General features: G+C 44.3%; 1 protein-coding gene across 1 annotated transcript in view; it reads right to left on the bottom strand.

Moving 5' to 3' along the window:
* Positions 1 to 15,430, bottom strand: part of VPS41 (VPS41 subunit of HOPS complex) — a 377,598-nt gene that overhangs the window by 344,973 nt on the left and 17,195 nt on the right. The window contains exon 2 of the mRNA XM_040353190.1: positions 8,677 to 8,715. Within this exon, the coding sequence (XP_040209124.1) occupies positions 8,677 to 8,715 (39 nt within the window). The remainder of the gene's footprint in view (positions 1 to 8,676; positions 8,716 to 15,430) is intronic.

The raw sequence follows: 15,430 nt of genomic DNA, 5'->3' as shown, positions 1-15,430 counted from the left end.
CTGTCCAGCTGACCTGTGCACGTCTGGTGCTGAGTTACACCTGCTTTATGTGGAATAACTTTAGGCCTGACGTTGAACTTACGCGCACCGTGCGTAGCCTGCGCCTGGCGCACGTACGTTTGTGAATCGCCGTATTTCCCTCATTTGCATATTTGAATACAAAATCAATGGGAGCAGCAAATGCGCCCAGCGTAAATATGCGCCTACTATACGCCGGCGTAGGAAAGTTACATTGGTCGTAGGAAGCCTATTTTCAGGCGTATCTAGTTTTGTGGGCACGGCGCACAGATACGACGGCGCATATTTACACTTACGCAGCGTATCTCGAGATACGTCGGCGTAAGTGTTTTGTGAATCCGGGCCACAGTTGTCATTCAAAGTGCCCCCTTGGTCTGTTGTTATATTCCTGGTGGAAGTCTTTCAGTAAACCTGTTGGACTGATGATGGTGTGCAGCAATTTTTTATACTTGGTCTAGATGTTGACAGTTGTAAGCCGGAGCTAGCACCCAGCCCTTCCTTTCTGGTGGATTATCATACTCACCTGGAACAGCGATTCGTTTCATTGTTCCATTCAAAAAGCTGAAAATTGGCCTGGGCAGGAAGGGGGTGAAAGTCCACGCCATTGAAGTGGTTAAGAACAATATGATTGCGGGAAAAAAAACACAAAAAGGGAAAAGTATCTTGGAGTTATTTCATGACCCTCCTAATATAATTGGTATAAGTAGTAAACCGTGGTGAACACAAAGGTACTAGAACCAAAATGCACCTAAATGCTGTTATTTTCCATAAAGAGAAAAAAACAGCTTAATCTTTATTTTCTATAGACTGTAACATGTTTTCTCTTTGCACCAAATGAATCTAAGGTCCTGCAATCTATACCCCTCAATTCAAAATTGCTGGAATTATACAAAACATTATGCAGGGAGAAGGTCACACAAAGTTAGAGCTGTAAACATAAGGTGTTGAAATATTCACAGGAGTGACACCCAGTGTCACAATTTGTTGTAGCTGTCATTAGATAAAGAGGAAACAGGCTCTAAGGGACTTTTGTCATACAACATAAAAAGAAAATGAGCCTGTTTTTAGCCACAGGGGTGAAGGACATCCCGCTTTTTACAACTGCTGTTCAGAGATGCGGAATGGATTGTGACTGTAACAAAATAATTATTTACTTTATCAGGTTTTTAGAAACCGACCTTTACTTTGTAATTTCACATGCATTATTCTTTAATGCTTTGGAGTTTTATGCAATATAATGGGTAAACTAGGCCTCTCTGACAACCAATTGTAAAGTGAGGTGTGGGGGGCACATTAACTTGTCTATAGCATTTGTTAGCGATAGGAAATAAACACAAAGCGACACTTTTAACCACTCATTTTCGAATACCACAGTCAACAATATTTTGAATGTGGACAACATTAAGCAATATATTCTTTATTTAACAATGTTCTACACCATCGATTCTCAACCCTGTCCAAGTACCTCCAACAGGCCATGTTTGCAGATTTTTCCTTTATCTTGCACAGGTGCTAGTCAATGGCTTGGTATATTGGTCAGCTATTTTATCCAAGAGAAATTCCCAAAACATGGCCTGTTGGGGGTACTTGAGGACGGGGTTGAGAACCACTGCTCTACACTACATGTCAAACACATGGCCCGTGGGCAGAATCTGGCTCTCCAGACCATTTAATGTGGCCCTTTTACCTCTCTTTCAGCTGCAGAACCCCTCTCATCTCCACCTTCACTTTGTCACAGCAGTCGGCTGAAGAGAAGCGGACATAACTCCTCCGGCAGATCCTGCGCTTCTTGGTAGCACCCCCTGTCTCAACATTCAGCAGACTCTGGCAGCTGTCTCCAGCCCTCCTCCAGACCCTGCAACTCTCTCCTTCCCAGCAGCAACAATTTAGGGGAATAAACTGTGATGTGAGGAATGGGGGGGATGATACTTGACATCCCACGTAAAGGGGAGTAGAGTGCTCTGGACATCTAGTCTTACAGATACGACCGACCGTTCGAGGGCAACCATAATGCTGATGCAGCCCGCAATGAAATTGATTTCCACAACCCTGCTCTACAAGTTCTTGGGAATGGGACAGTTCCTGGACAAGCCAGTAGCAAGGGCTAAACAAGCAGCATCTAAGTACACGTTCAACATAATTTTACTACCAATAAATTTAAATGTGGACTCTAAAAGTAAGCCGATTCATCTCCATTTAGTAGTACAAGCCTCTTCTTCGGTAATATGCAGCCTGATGTAGAACTGTAACATACAAAAATATGTTTTATTCTTCTTAGGGTCACTACAATGTTAGGCCACAAATTGCCATTGTATTCTAGTTTTTGAGTTTTTTTTCTCTCATCTTGAACTTTTAATTCAAGAACTTGGCTATCATACAGGAAAATGGAGTTCATAAGACCAATAAAGGAAATTAAAGGTTTATTCAAGAAGACACATGCAACAGAAAGAACACCTTGATGCTTTTTGCACTACAGTGCTTACTCAACAGCGCATGTGTCAGGACACAAGGTACACGGGTCAAAGCCAGACCACCAGGCCACATTTCATGTGGCCTTCGCACCTCTCTTGCAGCTGCGTCACTGTCACTCTGCCCCCACCTTGTCTCAGCAGTTTGCAGCAGAAAGGAGGACAGAACTCTTTCTACAGATCCACAGCACCCCCTCGTCTCCACCTCCCATATTCTTAGCATTCAGTAGGCTAACTCAAGCCCTCATCTGGTCCTCCTCTGCTTCCTAGCTGTGCCCCCAGCAGCACAAGGTAACAGGGGTGCACAGTGATGTAAGGGAGGGTGGGGGACTCTTGATGCGGCCTGCTAACAAATCGAATTTGACACCCATGCTTTACAGCATGACAACACATCAAAGTGTTATGACCAATGTTTTTTTTTTTTTTTTAACTTACCTCCTTCCCTCACTGCGGTCATGGACTCTATGTTTGTCTGGTTTATTCGCAGCTAAGCATAATTGTGGAGTCAAAGCAATCTCAGGGGCATGTATGCGTGCTCTCGCGGCAGCAGTCTTATTTCCAGAACTACCTATTCCTGTACTGCTAGAGCAGAACATGGAGTCCCAACAAGCCAAGATACTTCATTCTAGAAAAATGATAGTTCAGTTTTTTGGTAGATGCTGGAGAGTGGGACCATCTATATCTCTGAGGGATGTTATTGGTAAGATAATTGTATTTCAAGTTTCTGGGTCGGCACACCTGCTGTCCTTATTATAAGGAGAGTTCTACTGTTCCTTTTCCATTTTTTTATTATTTTATTTTGTTGCGAAAGAAAAAGGAAGTGCTGGCTCTTTTAAAAGGAAGGTAAGTACACCCAAAACTCCCACGCAGACAGACTACGGAAGGGAGATCTTGTTGTGGATAAAGAAATCCATCCAAGGCCAGCCTAAAACTGGCCATAGATGCAGCATTACATTTTTATGTCAAATTTCAATTTAGTTTTAGTCGTAGTCTTTTGACTAAAATGCCATTTTATTTTTAGTTATATTGTTGTCATCTGACTTGCATTAGTCGTATTTTAGATGACTAAAAAAATCGAATGGGCTTAGTTACATTGTAATGCATTATTTAGGCTTTTCTTTCCAAACTCATATACACTCCCCCGAGCAAAAATCTAACAACATTTTATTATTTACAGTATTAAAATACCTGTCCGCGAGAATGTGTTTCCAGCACGACGGCATCGCGCTGGTTCTCGGCGACAGGGTGCCGACATCTCGCACTCGCTGCAATAGGAAAAGCACATTCCAGGGAGCGCGAAATAGAAGCGACGGGGATCCGACTTGGATTCCCGCCAATTCTAGACACCGTGTTTGGTATGAATCATGAGGGGGAACTCCACATCAAATTGTAATTAAAAAAACGTCATGGGTTCCCCCCCAGGAGCATACCAGGCCCTTAGGTCTGGTATGGATTGTAAGGAGAATCCCCCCCCTACGCCGAAAAACTGGCGTGGGGGTTCCCCCACAATCCATACCAGACCTGTATCTGAGCACGCCGCCCGGTCGGTCAGGAAAGGAGTGGGATGTTGACTTGACACTCCCTCCCGCTGTAATGCCGGGTGTGCGGTGCGCAACGATTTATATAGGCCTCTTATGAAGTCACAGTCCCAGCATGCTCCATGGGTCCGGCATTACACCCGGCATTACAGCGGGAGGGAGCGTCGAGTCAACATTAGAAGAAAAGAAGAAGGTGACAAAGAAGACCGGGCTGGCCGCTGCTAGTAAAAGAGCTTCAAAGAAGATAGCGGCGGCCAGCCCCGAAGAAGGCACCAGAGAGCGAGCGGGAGAAGAACCGGGGAGCGTCTAGACGACACCGGAGAGCAGAAGAAGAGAACGGAGAAGACGAAAGACGACCCACAAAGTCAGAAGAAGACCCCCGAAGAGCGGAGAAGACCCCCGGAGCTGACTAATAAATTATTTTAAAAACCTGTGTTGTGTGTTAATTTGTCTGACTCTTTTCCTCCAGGTGAATGAGTAGGAAGGATCGTACGATAATCGGATCGTTAGTACAGAGCTAATTGAGAGCTAATCACGACAATTCATCCAATATCATTTGATCGGACAAGCAGGAAAATTTTCCTCATACGATACCAGATTGTACGATTTTCGTTTACAAATACACGACAACACATTACATCACGATTTTTTTTCTTTCGTACGAGAACTTTCGCGTCTTTAGTAAACTATTCAGTTTCTACTTGCGACTATTAAGCGAAAAAAGTCGGACGATCTGTTGTCCGATTTTCGGATCAGGTGTACGGGCCAACAGAAACATACGAGAAACATTGTAACATAAAATGTTTAGATCAAAGGAATCAAAAGGTATGGACTTTGTTTGTAAGACCCCTTTCACATTGGGCACTGCAGGCGTTAGCGGTGCTTCACTCCTGTTATAGCGGCGCTTTTAACCCCCGAATTGGTCAAAGGGTTAATAGCGCCCGTGTTGTAGCGCTTCGGCAGCATTGCCTATTCATTTCAATAGGCAGGAGCGGTGTATTTTCCTTTTTCTTTATAGTATAAAAAAATATAATTTGTTCAGAAAAATTCATATGAATTACACCTAATGCCGTGTACACACGGTCGTTTTTCGGCATGAAAAAAAACTATGTTTTTAAAAACGTCATTTAAAATCATTGTGTATGGGCTTCACATCGTTTATCGGCTTCTGAAAAACGACCAAAAAAAATTCGAACATGCTGCATTTTTTAATGTCGTTTTTTAAAATGTCGTTTTTCGGGTTGTAAAAAATGATCGTGTGTGGGCTAAAATTACGTTTTAAACCCGCGCATGCCCAGAAGCAAGTTATGAGACGGGAGCGCTCGTTCAGGTAAAACTACCATTCATAATGGAGTAAGCACATTCATCACGCTGTAACAGACAAAAAAGCGCAAATCGTCTTTTACTAACAAGGAATCAGCTAAAAGCAGCCCAAAGGCGAATAGAACTTCCCCTTCAGAGTGCTGTCGTACGTGTTGTACTTCACCGCGCTTTGTTCATCATTTTTTAAAAACGATGGTGTGTGGGCAACATCGTTTTTAATGATGAAGTTGGAAAAACTTCGTTTTTTGGACATGCTGAAAAATTTCGTTTTTTTTTCATGCCAAAAAAAAAAACTTGTGTACGCGGCATTAGGCTTTATTAATGAGTGCATTGATGCCCATTCAATATTGAGGCCCAAGGGGAAGTGGCATTGGAGCTGGTAAATCCAATAAGTTTGTTCATTCACTTTCACTGAAAAAGCCTGAATGGTTCTGCCCACATATTGCTTGCCGCATGGGCAGGTAAGTAAATAAACCACATTTTTTGTGGCACATGTACAGAAATGTTTAATACCGTATAGACGATTGGTGATGACTGATTTAAATTGTAAAGTCTTACATTGCCCTTTTGTATTATAAATACATACATTGCACTTCTTACATGGAAAGAAGCCAACCAAATTATGGAAAAAAAGACGTTCTAACTGAGCATATGCCCATTTGAGTCCTCTCACTCCGGTAAGCCTCCCAACTAACCAGTGGTGTGTCTATTGTCTGTGTCTTCACTTCAACATTGATGTCACGTGGAATCCCACTTCTTTTTACACCATTTGTTTTCACCGTCCATTCAGAGACTGTTATGTTAATGTTTTAAAACAACCTTTATATGATGGCATATGGACTTTAGTTTGGGTGTGAATTTCGCATCTCTTTTTCATTATTATTAGTTTTTGTGGTCATTGCACAGTGTACATTAGTTTGTATATATGTGTATTTAAATTTTTTGCGCACTGCACAACACATTTTATTTTTCACATATGCCTTGATTTAAAGCGGGAGTTCACCCATTTAAAAAAAAAAAAAAAATCTCCCCTTAGCTTCCTGCTCGTTCGGTCTAGGGGAATCGGCTATTTATATTAAAATAGGTGCAGTACTTACCCGTTTTCGAGCTGTATCTTCTTCCGTCGCTTCCGGGTATGGGTCTTCGGGAGCGGGCGTTCCTTCTTGATTGACATTCTTCCGAGAGGCTTCCGACGGTCGCATCCATCGCGTCACTCGTAGCCGAAAGAAGCCGAACGTCGGTGCGGCTCTATACTGCGCCTGCGCACCGACGTTCGGCTTCTTTCGGAAAATCGTGACGCGATGGATGCGACCGTCGGAAGCCTCTCGGAAACCTGTCAATCAAGAAGGACCGCCCATTCCCGAAGCCCATACCCGGAAGCGACGGAGAGGATGCGTCTCGTAAACGGGTAAGTACTGCACATATTTTAAAATAAATTGCCGATTCCCCTAGTAATAACGAGCAGGAAGCGAAGGGGGAAAAGTGCCCTCTAAGGGTGAACCCCCGCTTTAAGCATGTCTTAATGTTGTGCTGGCTGCTATTAGATATATGTCAGCGCGATATACACCAGTTTTTCTATTCATATTTATCTTTTGTGTTCCGACAGGGAGCCTTCACCCGCCAGAACACACACCTTTGTCTGCAAGCGCTGATCTTTGCTGGACTTACGAACAAGCTCTCAGAGCAGAAACTCGTTCGTAAATAGGGGACTTACTGTAACCAGGACTTATGTAACCAGCCCCACCCCATTGATTGGCTGATATTACTGGTCAGAAAGTTTAAAAAAATAAAACACAATGGACACCTTCTATAGAACATTGCTTGAAAGCACATCCAGCATTGCCAATTGTGAGGAATATGTTTCTCTCTCTTATTTCACAATATGACCAATGTGCATGAAATTAAAACATCACATTCATCACTATGGGCAACAAGATTACTTCCCCAACAAAATATAAAAAGTACAGCAAATTCCACACAGACAGAACTCTATCTGGATGTCGGGAACCACGGCACCTTTAGGATGTAACTCTCCATGGTCCTGGCCCACAGTTGTGAGATCACTGTCCCATTGCACCTGATGAGGATATATGGAATGGATCTTATATTTTGATGAAAAGGCCGAGGGTGAAATGTGGGGCTTTTTCTAGAACTATTAGCCATTCAATCAGCTGTAAAATTGAAACTGTGACTGGAATGAAAGGACATTAAAAAAGGCAACATATTTAATTTGCAACTTACACTACATGAAAGTTTAATATATTAGTCTTAAAGGATAAGTGTACCTTTGGGAACATGCTACATGTAATATGTTCCAGCTCCTGATGCCTCTCCCCCCTTCAATGTGACAGCGAACAGGGGATCTTCTCCCACATGAAAGCATCATTCATTCAGTTTCCTATGAATGAGTAAACTACTAGTATCGCCAGCCACTGTGGCAGATGGCTTATAGTTCTGAATGAACTGTGAGGGCGCTTGTGAGCACTCTTGTAGTTCATTCACAAGTTCTACAGCTTTCAAACTGACAGCCTGTATGGATGGACTTTTTTTCCCTGCAAATATATGTGCATTTATTATATTTCCTAAAAAAAGGTAAACTTATATTTTACGACATGAGAAATTGTAATAGAATTTTTCATTTCTAAAGGTAATTTTGATGCATAAACTAAATTGTAAACACGTACCGTATTTATCGGCGTATAACACGCGCCGGCATATAACCCGCACCCCAATTTTAAGAGGGAAGTTTCAGGAAAAAAACATATTTTTAAAATAAACAACTTTGAATCAAATTAAGGGTCAGTGACCATCAATGTCCATCTGCAGCACAAATAAAGTCCTCAATGCAGCACAAATAAAGTCCTCATTGCAGCCTGATTATTGTCATTAATGCCTTTTTTAAACTATCATCATTTGCAGTCTCACCATCTCCCACATCAGCAGCCTGATTTAGGAAATCACTGAGCCGTCATCTCCTCTGCACTCGGCACTCACGTTACACGCACAGTCCCGCCCCCGCCATCGGCATTGGACCAGCTACTGTGATAGGCAGAACACTGGTCCAATGCCAGTGGCGGAGACGGGACTGTGTGTGTGTGAAGTGAAAGCAGAGGAGCCGAACGGAGAGGAAATGACAGCTCTGTGAGGTACGCTGTCGGCGTATAACAAGCACCCCTGCTTTGTCCCCGATTTCAGGGGGAAAAAAGTGCGTGTTATACGCCGATAAATACAGTATATATTAATAACATATTTTGATAATAAAGTGATTACAAAAAAAAAACACACACACCACACAAAATATTAGTATAATATTATAATAGAATAATCACCTCTGATTCTTCAGTAGACTCTTCAGGAGTCATCAATTCCTAAAATGAAAAATATAAAAACCATGTCATTAGCAAAAAGCAAATTAAAAATTCATGAAAAAAATGTGCAGCTAGCTACTATTATTTAAATGATCCTTAAAGCGGAGGTTCACCCTAAAAACTGAATGAACATTATTTTTCCTATTCATGCTCAACTCTCTTGGGCTCCAGATTGACACTTTTTAAAGCGGAGGTTCACCCTAAAAACATGTTTATACCATTTCATCCAGCATACTGCCGACATGTACAGTATGCTTGTTTTTTTCGCTGTACATACTGTCTTGTTGTTCGTTTCCACCCGGCTTCCGGGTACTCGCTCCCGCGGGGAGTAGGCGTTCCTATGAAGAGGCCAGATGATTGAAGTGCGGATAAGGCGCATCACGCGTTCCGAAAATAGCCGAACTGGGAGTCGGCTCTATACGGCACCTGCGCACAGACTAGGAGCGGTGTAGAGCTCACTGCACAGGCGCCGTATAGAGCCGACTCCAAGTTCGCACCTTATTCACACGTCAATCATCTGGCCTATTCATAGGAACGCCTACTCCCCGCGGGAGTGAGAACTCGGAATCCGGGTGGAAACGAACAATAAGACAGTATGTACAGCGGAAAAAAAAAACAGCATACTGTACATGTCGGCAGTATGCTGGATGGAATGGTATAAACATGTTTTTAGGGTGAACCTCCGCTTTAAAAAGTGTCAATCTGGAGCCCAAGAGAGTTGAGCATGAATAGGAAAAATAATGTTCATTCAGTTTTTGCCATCATCCTGTTTTTTATAATCCAGAAAACAACAGTCCCTCTTTATGTTAGGACTTTTATACGGCATACTACATTGATTATATAAAAGTATAAATATTTATTTTTTTTTGCCAACTAAAAAAAGTGCAAAACCTCCATGCGGCTCCAATATGTTAAAAACAACATTGGATCATACAACATTATTTTTCCAACGTGGCGATACCCTATACCATATATTACTGTAAATTGTGTGATTAAGAGTTTAGCATTCGTGTTTCAAAGATATCTTTTTCAGGGATGTTTATTGCCAAACAATTGAGTGTGCCAATGCCTAATTTCGGTCTGATTCACGGTTTCTGACAGTAGGCGAAGGCCATGAATTCAGAAGATGCAGCCAATCCACATTTTTTCCAGATTGAATGACCTGGATCACCGCATGGATCAGTTTACCAAAACGATAAAGACGCTCCTGAGTCGCACGGCTCGTCTAGAGTCTCCCACTGTGGCTGCCCCGGTAGTCTCTATGCAGGCACCCGCCTTGAGTATTACCTCTTTAATAGGTATGTCTGGTTTCGCTCCGCATCCCCAGTGATTTGGGGGTGATCCAGTTCAGTGCAGAGGGATCTCAACCAGGTTGAGATATACTTTGAGATGCTGCCCCAGGCGTTTCCCACGGACAGAATCAAAGTGGGTTTCGTGATATCTTTGCTTTCTGACAGAGCTTTGGCCTGGGCAAACCCTCTATGGGAGATGCAAAAACCTGTGGTCCTGAGTTACCCAGAATTAAAAGGGTATTTGACGTTTCCGCACGCTCCGCTTCTGCTGCCAAGTGCCTCATGTCCATCAAACAGAGTACGAGGACGGTTGCTGATTATGCCATTGAATTCCGTACTCTGGCAGCAGAGGTTGCTTGGAATAACGAGGCCCTTGTGACTGCTTTTTCTCATGGTCTCTCGGATAACATCAAGGATGAGATAGCAGCCCCGAGATATACCCACTGAGCTAGAGAAGTTGATCACATTTTCCATCCTCATTGACTTCAGACTCAGAGAGAGATGCTCTCTCTTAAGGAGCGCTTGTGGAAGCCTCCTGTACATTTGTCTCTGAGCTTAGCAGTCCCACCCTTGCCTCCCTCACTTCCCATGCCTCCTGGTACCGAGCCAGTCTGTGAAGATGAACCCATGCATTTGGGCTTCACGCGTCTCTCTGCGGACAAGATAGCCCTTAGGGGGAGGGAAGAGATTGTGCCTTTATTGTGGCAAGGCTGGTCACTTTTTGAAGTCTTGTCCTACCCGCCCAGGGAACGCCCGAACCTTGAGGTCCTGTCATGGACAGACCTTAGGTGGCGTTGTTTCGTCTCCAGTTTCCCAGAAGGATAAGCAGCTGCGTGACACTGCACTTGAGCCATTGAGGCTCTTGACGGGAGACCTCTACAGCCTGTCCATGTGACTCATGAGACTGTTCTGTTGTCCATGGCCGTAGGGGCTCTTCACCATGAGATAATCCAAATCCAAGTTATTTCCTCACCTAAGTTTCTGCTGGTTATTGGTTATCCTTGGTTACAGAGGCACAACCCCTCTTTTGATTAGCTCCGTGCAGAGGTTCTGTCCTGGTCTCCACAATGCAGTAAGAGATGCTTCCAGAGGGTAGCCAAGGTCCTGTGCACCTCTTCACTCTCCTCCCCGCTGGAGGAGTACAACGATTTTAGCGAGGTCTTTGACAAAGGTTAAGCCTGTACTTTGCCTCCACACCGGTCGTATGATTGTGCAAATTACCTTCAACCTGGTGCCATACCCACTTGTGGCTGGGTTTACCCTTTGTCGGTCTTGGAGGATAAGCCCATGGAAGAGTATGTTGCAGAAGCACTCTCTCGAGGTTTCATTCGCAAATCCTCGTCTCCTGCTGGTTTCTTTTTTGTGAAGAACAGTGGTGAACTGAGACCGTGTATTGACTATAGGGGTCTCAATCGTCTCACCATTAAGAATGCATATCTGATTCCGTTGATTATGGAATTATTTGACCACCTCAAGGGAGCAACGGTTTTCACAAAGCTTGATTTGAGAGGGGCATACAATCTTGTGAGGATTAAAGAGGGCGATAAGTGGAAAACTGCCTTTAATACCAGAACAGGTCATTATGAGTATCTCGTAATGCCTTTTGGCCTCTGTAATGCTCCGGCAGTTTTCCAGGAGTTTATTAACAATGTCCTCCGAGATTTGTTGCAGTTATGTGTGGTGGTCTATCTCGATGATATCCTCATATTTTCCAAGTCCCTGGAGAGCCACCACATAGATGTCTGTCAAGTGCTTTAGAAACTAAGAGAGAACAATCTCTATTGTAAGCTGGAGAAGTATGAATTCCATTGGGAACAGGTCAAATTCCTGGGTTATGTAATTTCCATGGCTGGCTTTTCGATGGACCCAGAGAAACTTTCTGCTGTCCTACAGTGGCCTCAACCCATGGGTTTACGTCCTCTGCAGCAAATTCTTGGCTTTTCCAACTATTAATCAGAAGTTTATTCGTAACTGCTAGTCTTTGATCAAGCCCCTGACTAATATGACCAGAAAGGGCGGTAACCCAGAGAGTTGGTCATCCGTTGGAGTCCATTAAGGCTTTTGAGAGTCTTAAGGCTGTCTTTGTTTCTGCTCCTGTGTTGGCACATCCTGATCCTACGTTGCCTTTTATCCTTGAAGTTGATGCTTCTGAGACTGGAGTTGGCGCCCTTCTGTCTCAATGTCCTAGCTCTGACAGCGATATACATCCGTGTGGCTACTTTTCCCAAAAGTTGTCACCTGCGGAGTGCAATTACGAGATTGGTGACAGAGAGCTGTTGGCGATCATTTTAGACCTGAAAGAATGAAGACATCTCCTCGAAGGTACCACTGTGCCAGTTCTCATTCTTACTGACCATAACAATTTTACATTCTTGTCTGAGGCTAAGCGCCTCTCTCCCAGAAGGGCACGATGGGCTCTCTTCTTGTCGAGTTTTAATTACATTGTCTCATTCTTACCCGGTACTAAGAATGTAAGGGCTGACGCCTTGTCACAACAATTTTCCTCCACTTCCAAGATGGAGACAGTTCTAGTTCCTGTGATTCCTCCTGATCATATTCTGGCTACGGTTCGCACCAGTCTCACTTCTCCTTTGGGAGACAAAATTCTTGCTGCTCAGGTCGATGTCCCTCCTGAGAAACCTTGTGACCATTGCTTTGTTCCTGAGAGTCTCCGTACTTCCATGCTCCAGACTTACCATTCTCCCAAGGCTGCTTGCTGGCCACCCTGGGAAGAATCAACTCTTTTGGGCCATTTCTCAACAATTCTGGTGGCCTAGTCTACGTGCTGATGTAACCGCCTTCGTAGCTGCCTGTTCCGTGTGTGCTCAGAGTAAGACTCCACCAAACCTTCCAGTGGGCCTCCTACAACCCATACCCAATGGAGAGGCCCTGAACCCACCTGTCTATGGATTTCATTGTGGAGTTACCCAACTCCCAGAGCAACACAGTTATCCTTATGGTGGTAGACCGGTTCTTGAAAATGTCTCACTGTATTCCACTTAAGAAGTTGCCTACATCTAAGAAATTGGCTTCCATTTTTGCTCGGGAGATCTTTCGCTTACATGGTCCACCCAAAGTCATTGTCTCTGACAGGAAAGTCAGTTTGTGTCCCGGTTCTGGTGAGCCTTTTGTGCACAGTTGGGAATTCAGCTTGCCTTCTCCTCTGCATATCACCCGCAGGCTAATGGGGCTGCAGAACGAGCCAATCAGTCCTTGGAGCAATTCCTGCATTGCTATATTTTTAACCATCACAACAACTGGTCAGACCAATTACCTTGGGCGGAGTTTGCTCACAATAGCGCTCTGAATTCTGCTTCCCCTTTGTTCCCGTTTATGGCGAACTATGGTTTCCAACCTTCCATGTTGCCTGACTCGTTTGTTCCTTAGAGTATTCCTGCGTTAGAGGAACATCTCCGTGGTCTTCGTTCCACTTGGGTACAAGTCCAGGAGGCTTTGCGACAGGCTAACGAGAGGTACAGACTCCATGCTGACCCCAGACGCCTGCCTGTGCCTCCCTACCAGGTCGGACACAGGGTCTGGCTGTCATCTCGTAACCTCCGACTTTGTGTTCCTTCTCTGAAGTTAGCACCTCAGTTTATTGGGCCTTTCCATATCCTTTGCAGGATAAACCCAGTGGCTTACGCGTTGGACCTTCTTTCCAGTATGTGTATCTCTAATGTGTTTCATTTCTCCTTATTGAAACCTTTGGTCTGCCACAGTTTTCCCATCTCGGTGCCACGTCCTCACCCTATACAGGTTGAGAACCATGAGGAGTATGATGTACAGTCCATTGTTGTCTCCCGTAGGTGCATACAGTACCTGTGTATTGGAAGGGGTACGGTCCGGAGGAACGCCCTTGGGTCCCATCCTCGGATGTACATGCCCCTGTCCTCCTCCGTGATTTCCATAGACGTTTTCCCCTCAAGCCCGGTGGTCCTCCAAGGGGAAGGGGTCGTTGAGGAGGGGGTACTGTCAGGGCTGGGCTCAGCCCTTCCTTCTCTGTGCTGGCAGCTCAGTTGTCATCTAATTGCCAGATCCTATCTCTCCACAGTGATCCACCTGTGGATGATCCTGCTCGTCAGCTCTGCCTACTTAAAGCCTTCCAGTTCATTTTCTCTTTGCCTTCGCCTGTGTTAACATCACAAGAGACTTTATCCTGCGTTCCTGTTGAAGGCCTGCTTGACTGAGGATCCCTCTGGCTACAGATCCTGCTTGCTGTATGTCTACCTTTATAGCTGTCTCTTGGACTTTGGCTTGGCCGACTACCCGATCTGGTTACTGAACTCTAGCTATGTTTTGAGTACGCTAACTCTGTTTACCTTTTTATTTTTATTATTAAACAAGTGTGATTTAACTGTACTTCTGTCTTGGTCTGATTGATGGTTTCTGACAGGTACAGTTCTAGCCAATTCAAAAAGTAGTAGATGTACTGTCACCCTCCATGTCCTGGAGGGTTCTGTTGAACTCTCAAGGAGAGCGTTGAGCATAAAGCCCAGGGATGGCGGGGTTGCTGTGCAAACATAGCTGAGGCACTGACAAGCCAGGATTCAACTGAAGGGATGCTGGGCTGCCGTGTTTGCAATAGCACCGGCATCAGCTGAAGGAGGGACTTCCACTAGCACCAGGGAAGTAAATGACACACAACTGGATCTAGGGGGGTGCTGGGGGGGCTGTGCTTCCCAGATTTCAGTTGCCAAAACCGAGGTTTAGCAACTCTGTGTATATGCTCATTAAAATCTTTTTATTCAAGAATTTCACACAAATACACAGACGTAGATACAGAGATGTTGCATCTACTGTAACATGTCTGTATTTAAGGCTGTATTTTTCTGTGGAATGCTTGAACAAAATAAGAGTTTAATGAGCATATACACAGAGTTGCCAATTCCTGTTTTGGCATATGTGTTGACAGTGCTGTAGCTGCAGATCAGGGACACATTTGCCATCAGGCTTGGTTCACACTTATGCAGGTGGTTCCCACTGCGAGTCTGCACTGGTTCCCGAAGCCACCAACACAGAAAAATGCAAGAGATGTGGGTGGGTGCCATTAATCCTAATGCCAGCCGCACACACTGGAAATTGCAGCAGCAGCTGCTTCCCGTACTGCACTTGGTGTTTCCATGCATGCTGTGATTTCAAACATGGAGCAGGGACCCTTTCCCTGAGTTTTCAGGAGACACAAAACTAATTCAAACGAATGGGCTGCTGTGCCCACGCAAAACGTTGCTTGCAAAGCCGTACAAATGTGTACCAGGAGTTATTGCTAGTGAATTTTATGTGTGACCCAAAACAATTCCTTTGCTTCCAACGTGAGGAAGGTCAAAAGGTTGGAAACCCCTGCTTTAAAGGGAATCTTGTTGCAATGCTCAGTTAGACCGGACCTCAAACTTTTTTGATTTGCTAGGGTATATAGGGTATAGAGA

The sequence above is a fragment of the Rana temporaria genome, chromosome 5 (genome assembly GCF_905171775.1).
Source record: "Rana temporaria chromosome 5, aRanTem1.1, whole genome shotgun sequence".
Lineage (NCBI taxonomy): Eukaryota > Metazoa > Chordata > Amphibia > Anura > Ranidae > Rana > Rana temporaria.
This window is presented reverse-complemented; position numbering and strand designations above follow the sequence as displayed.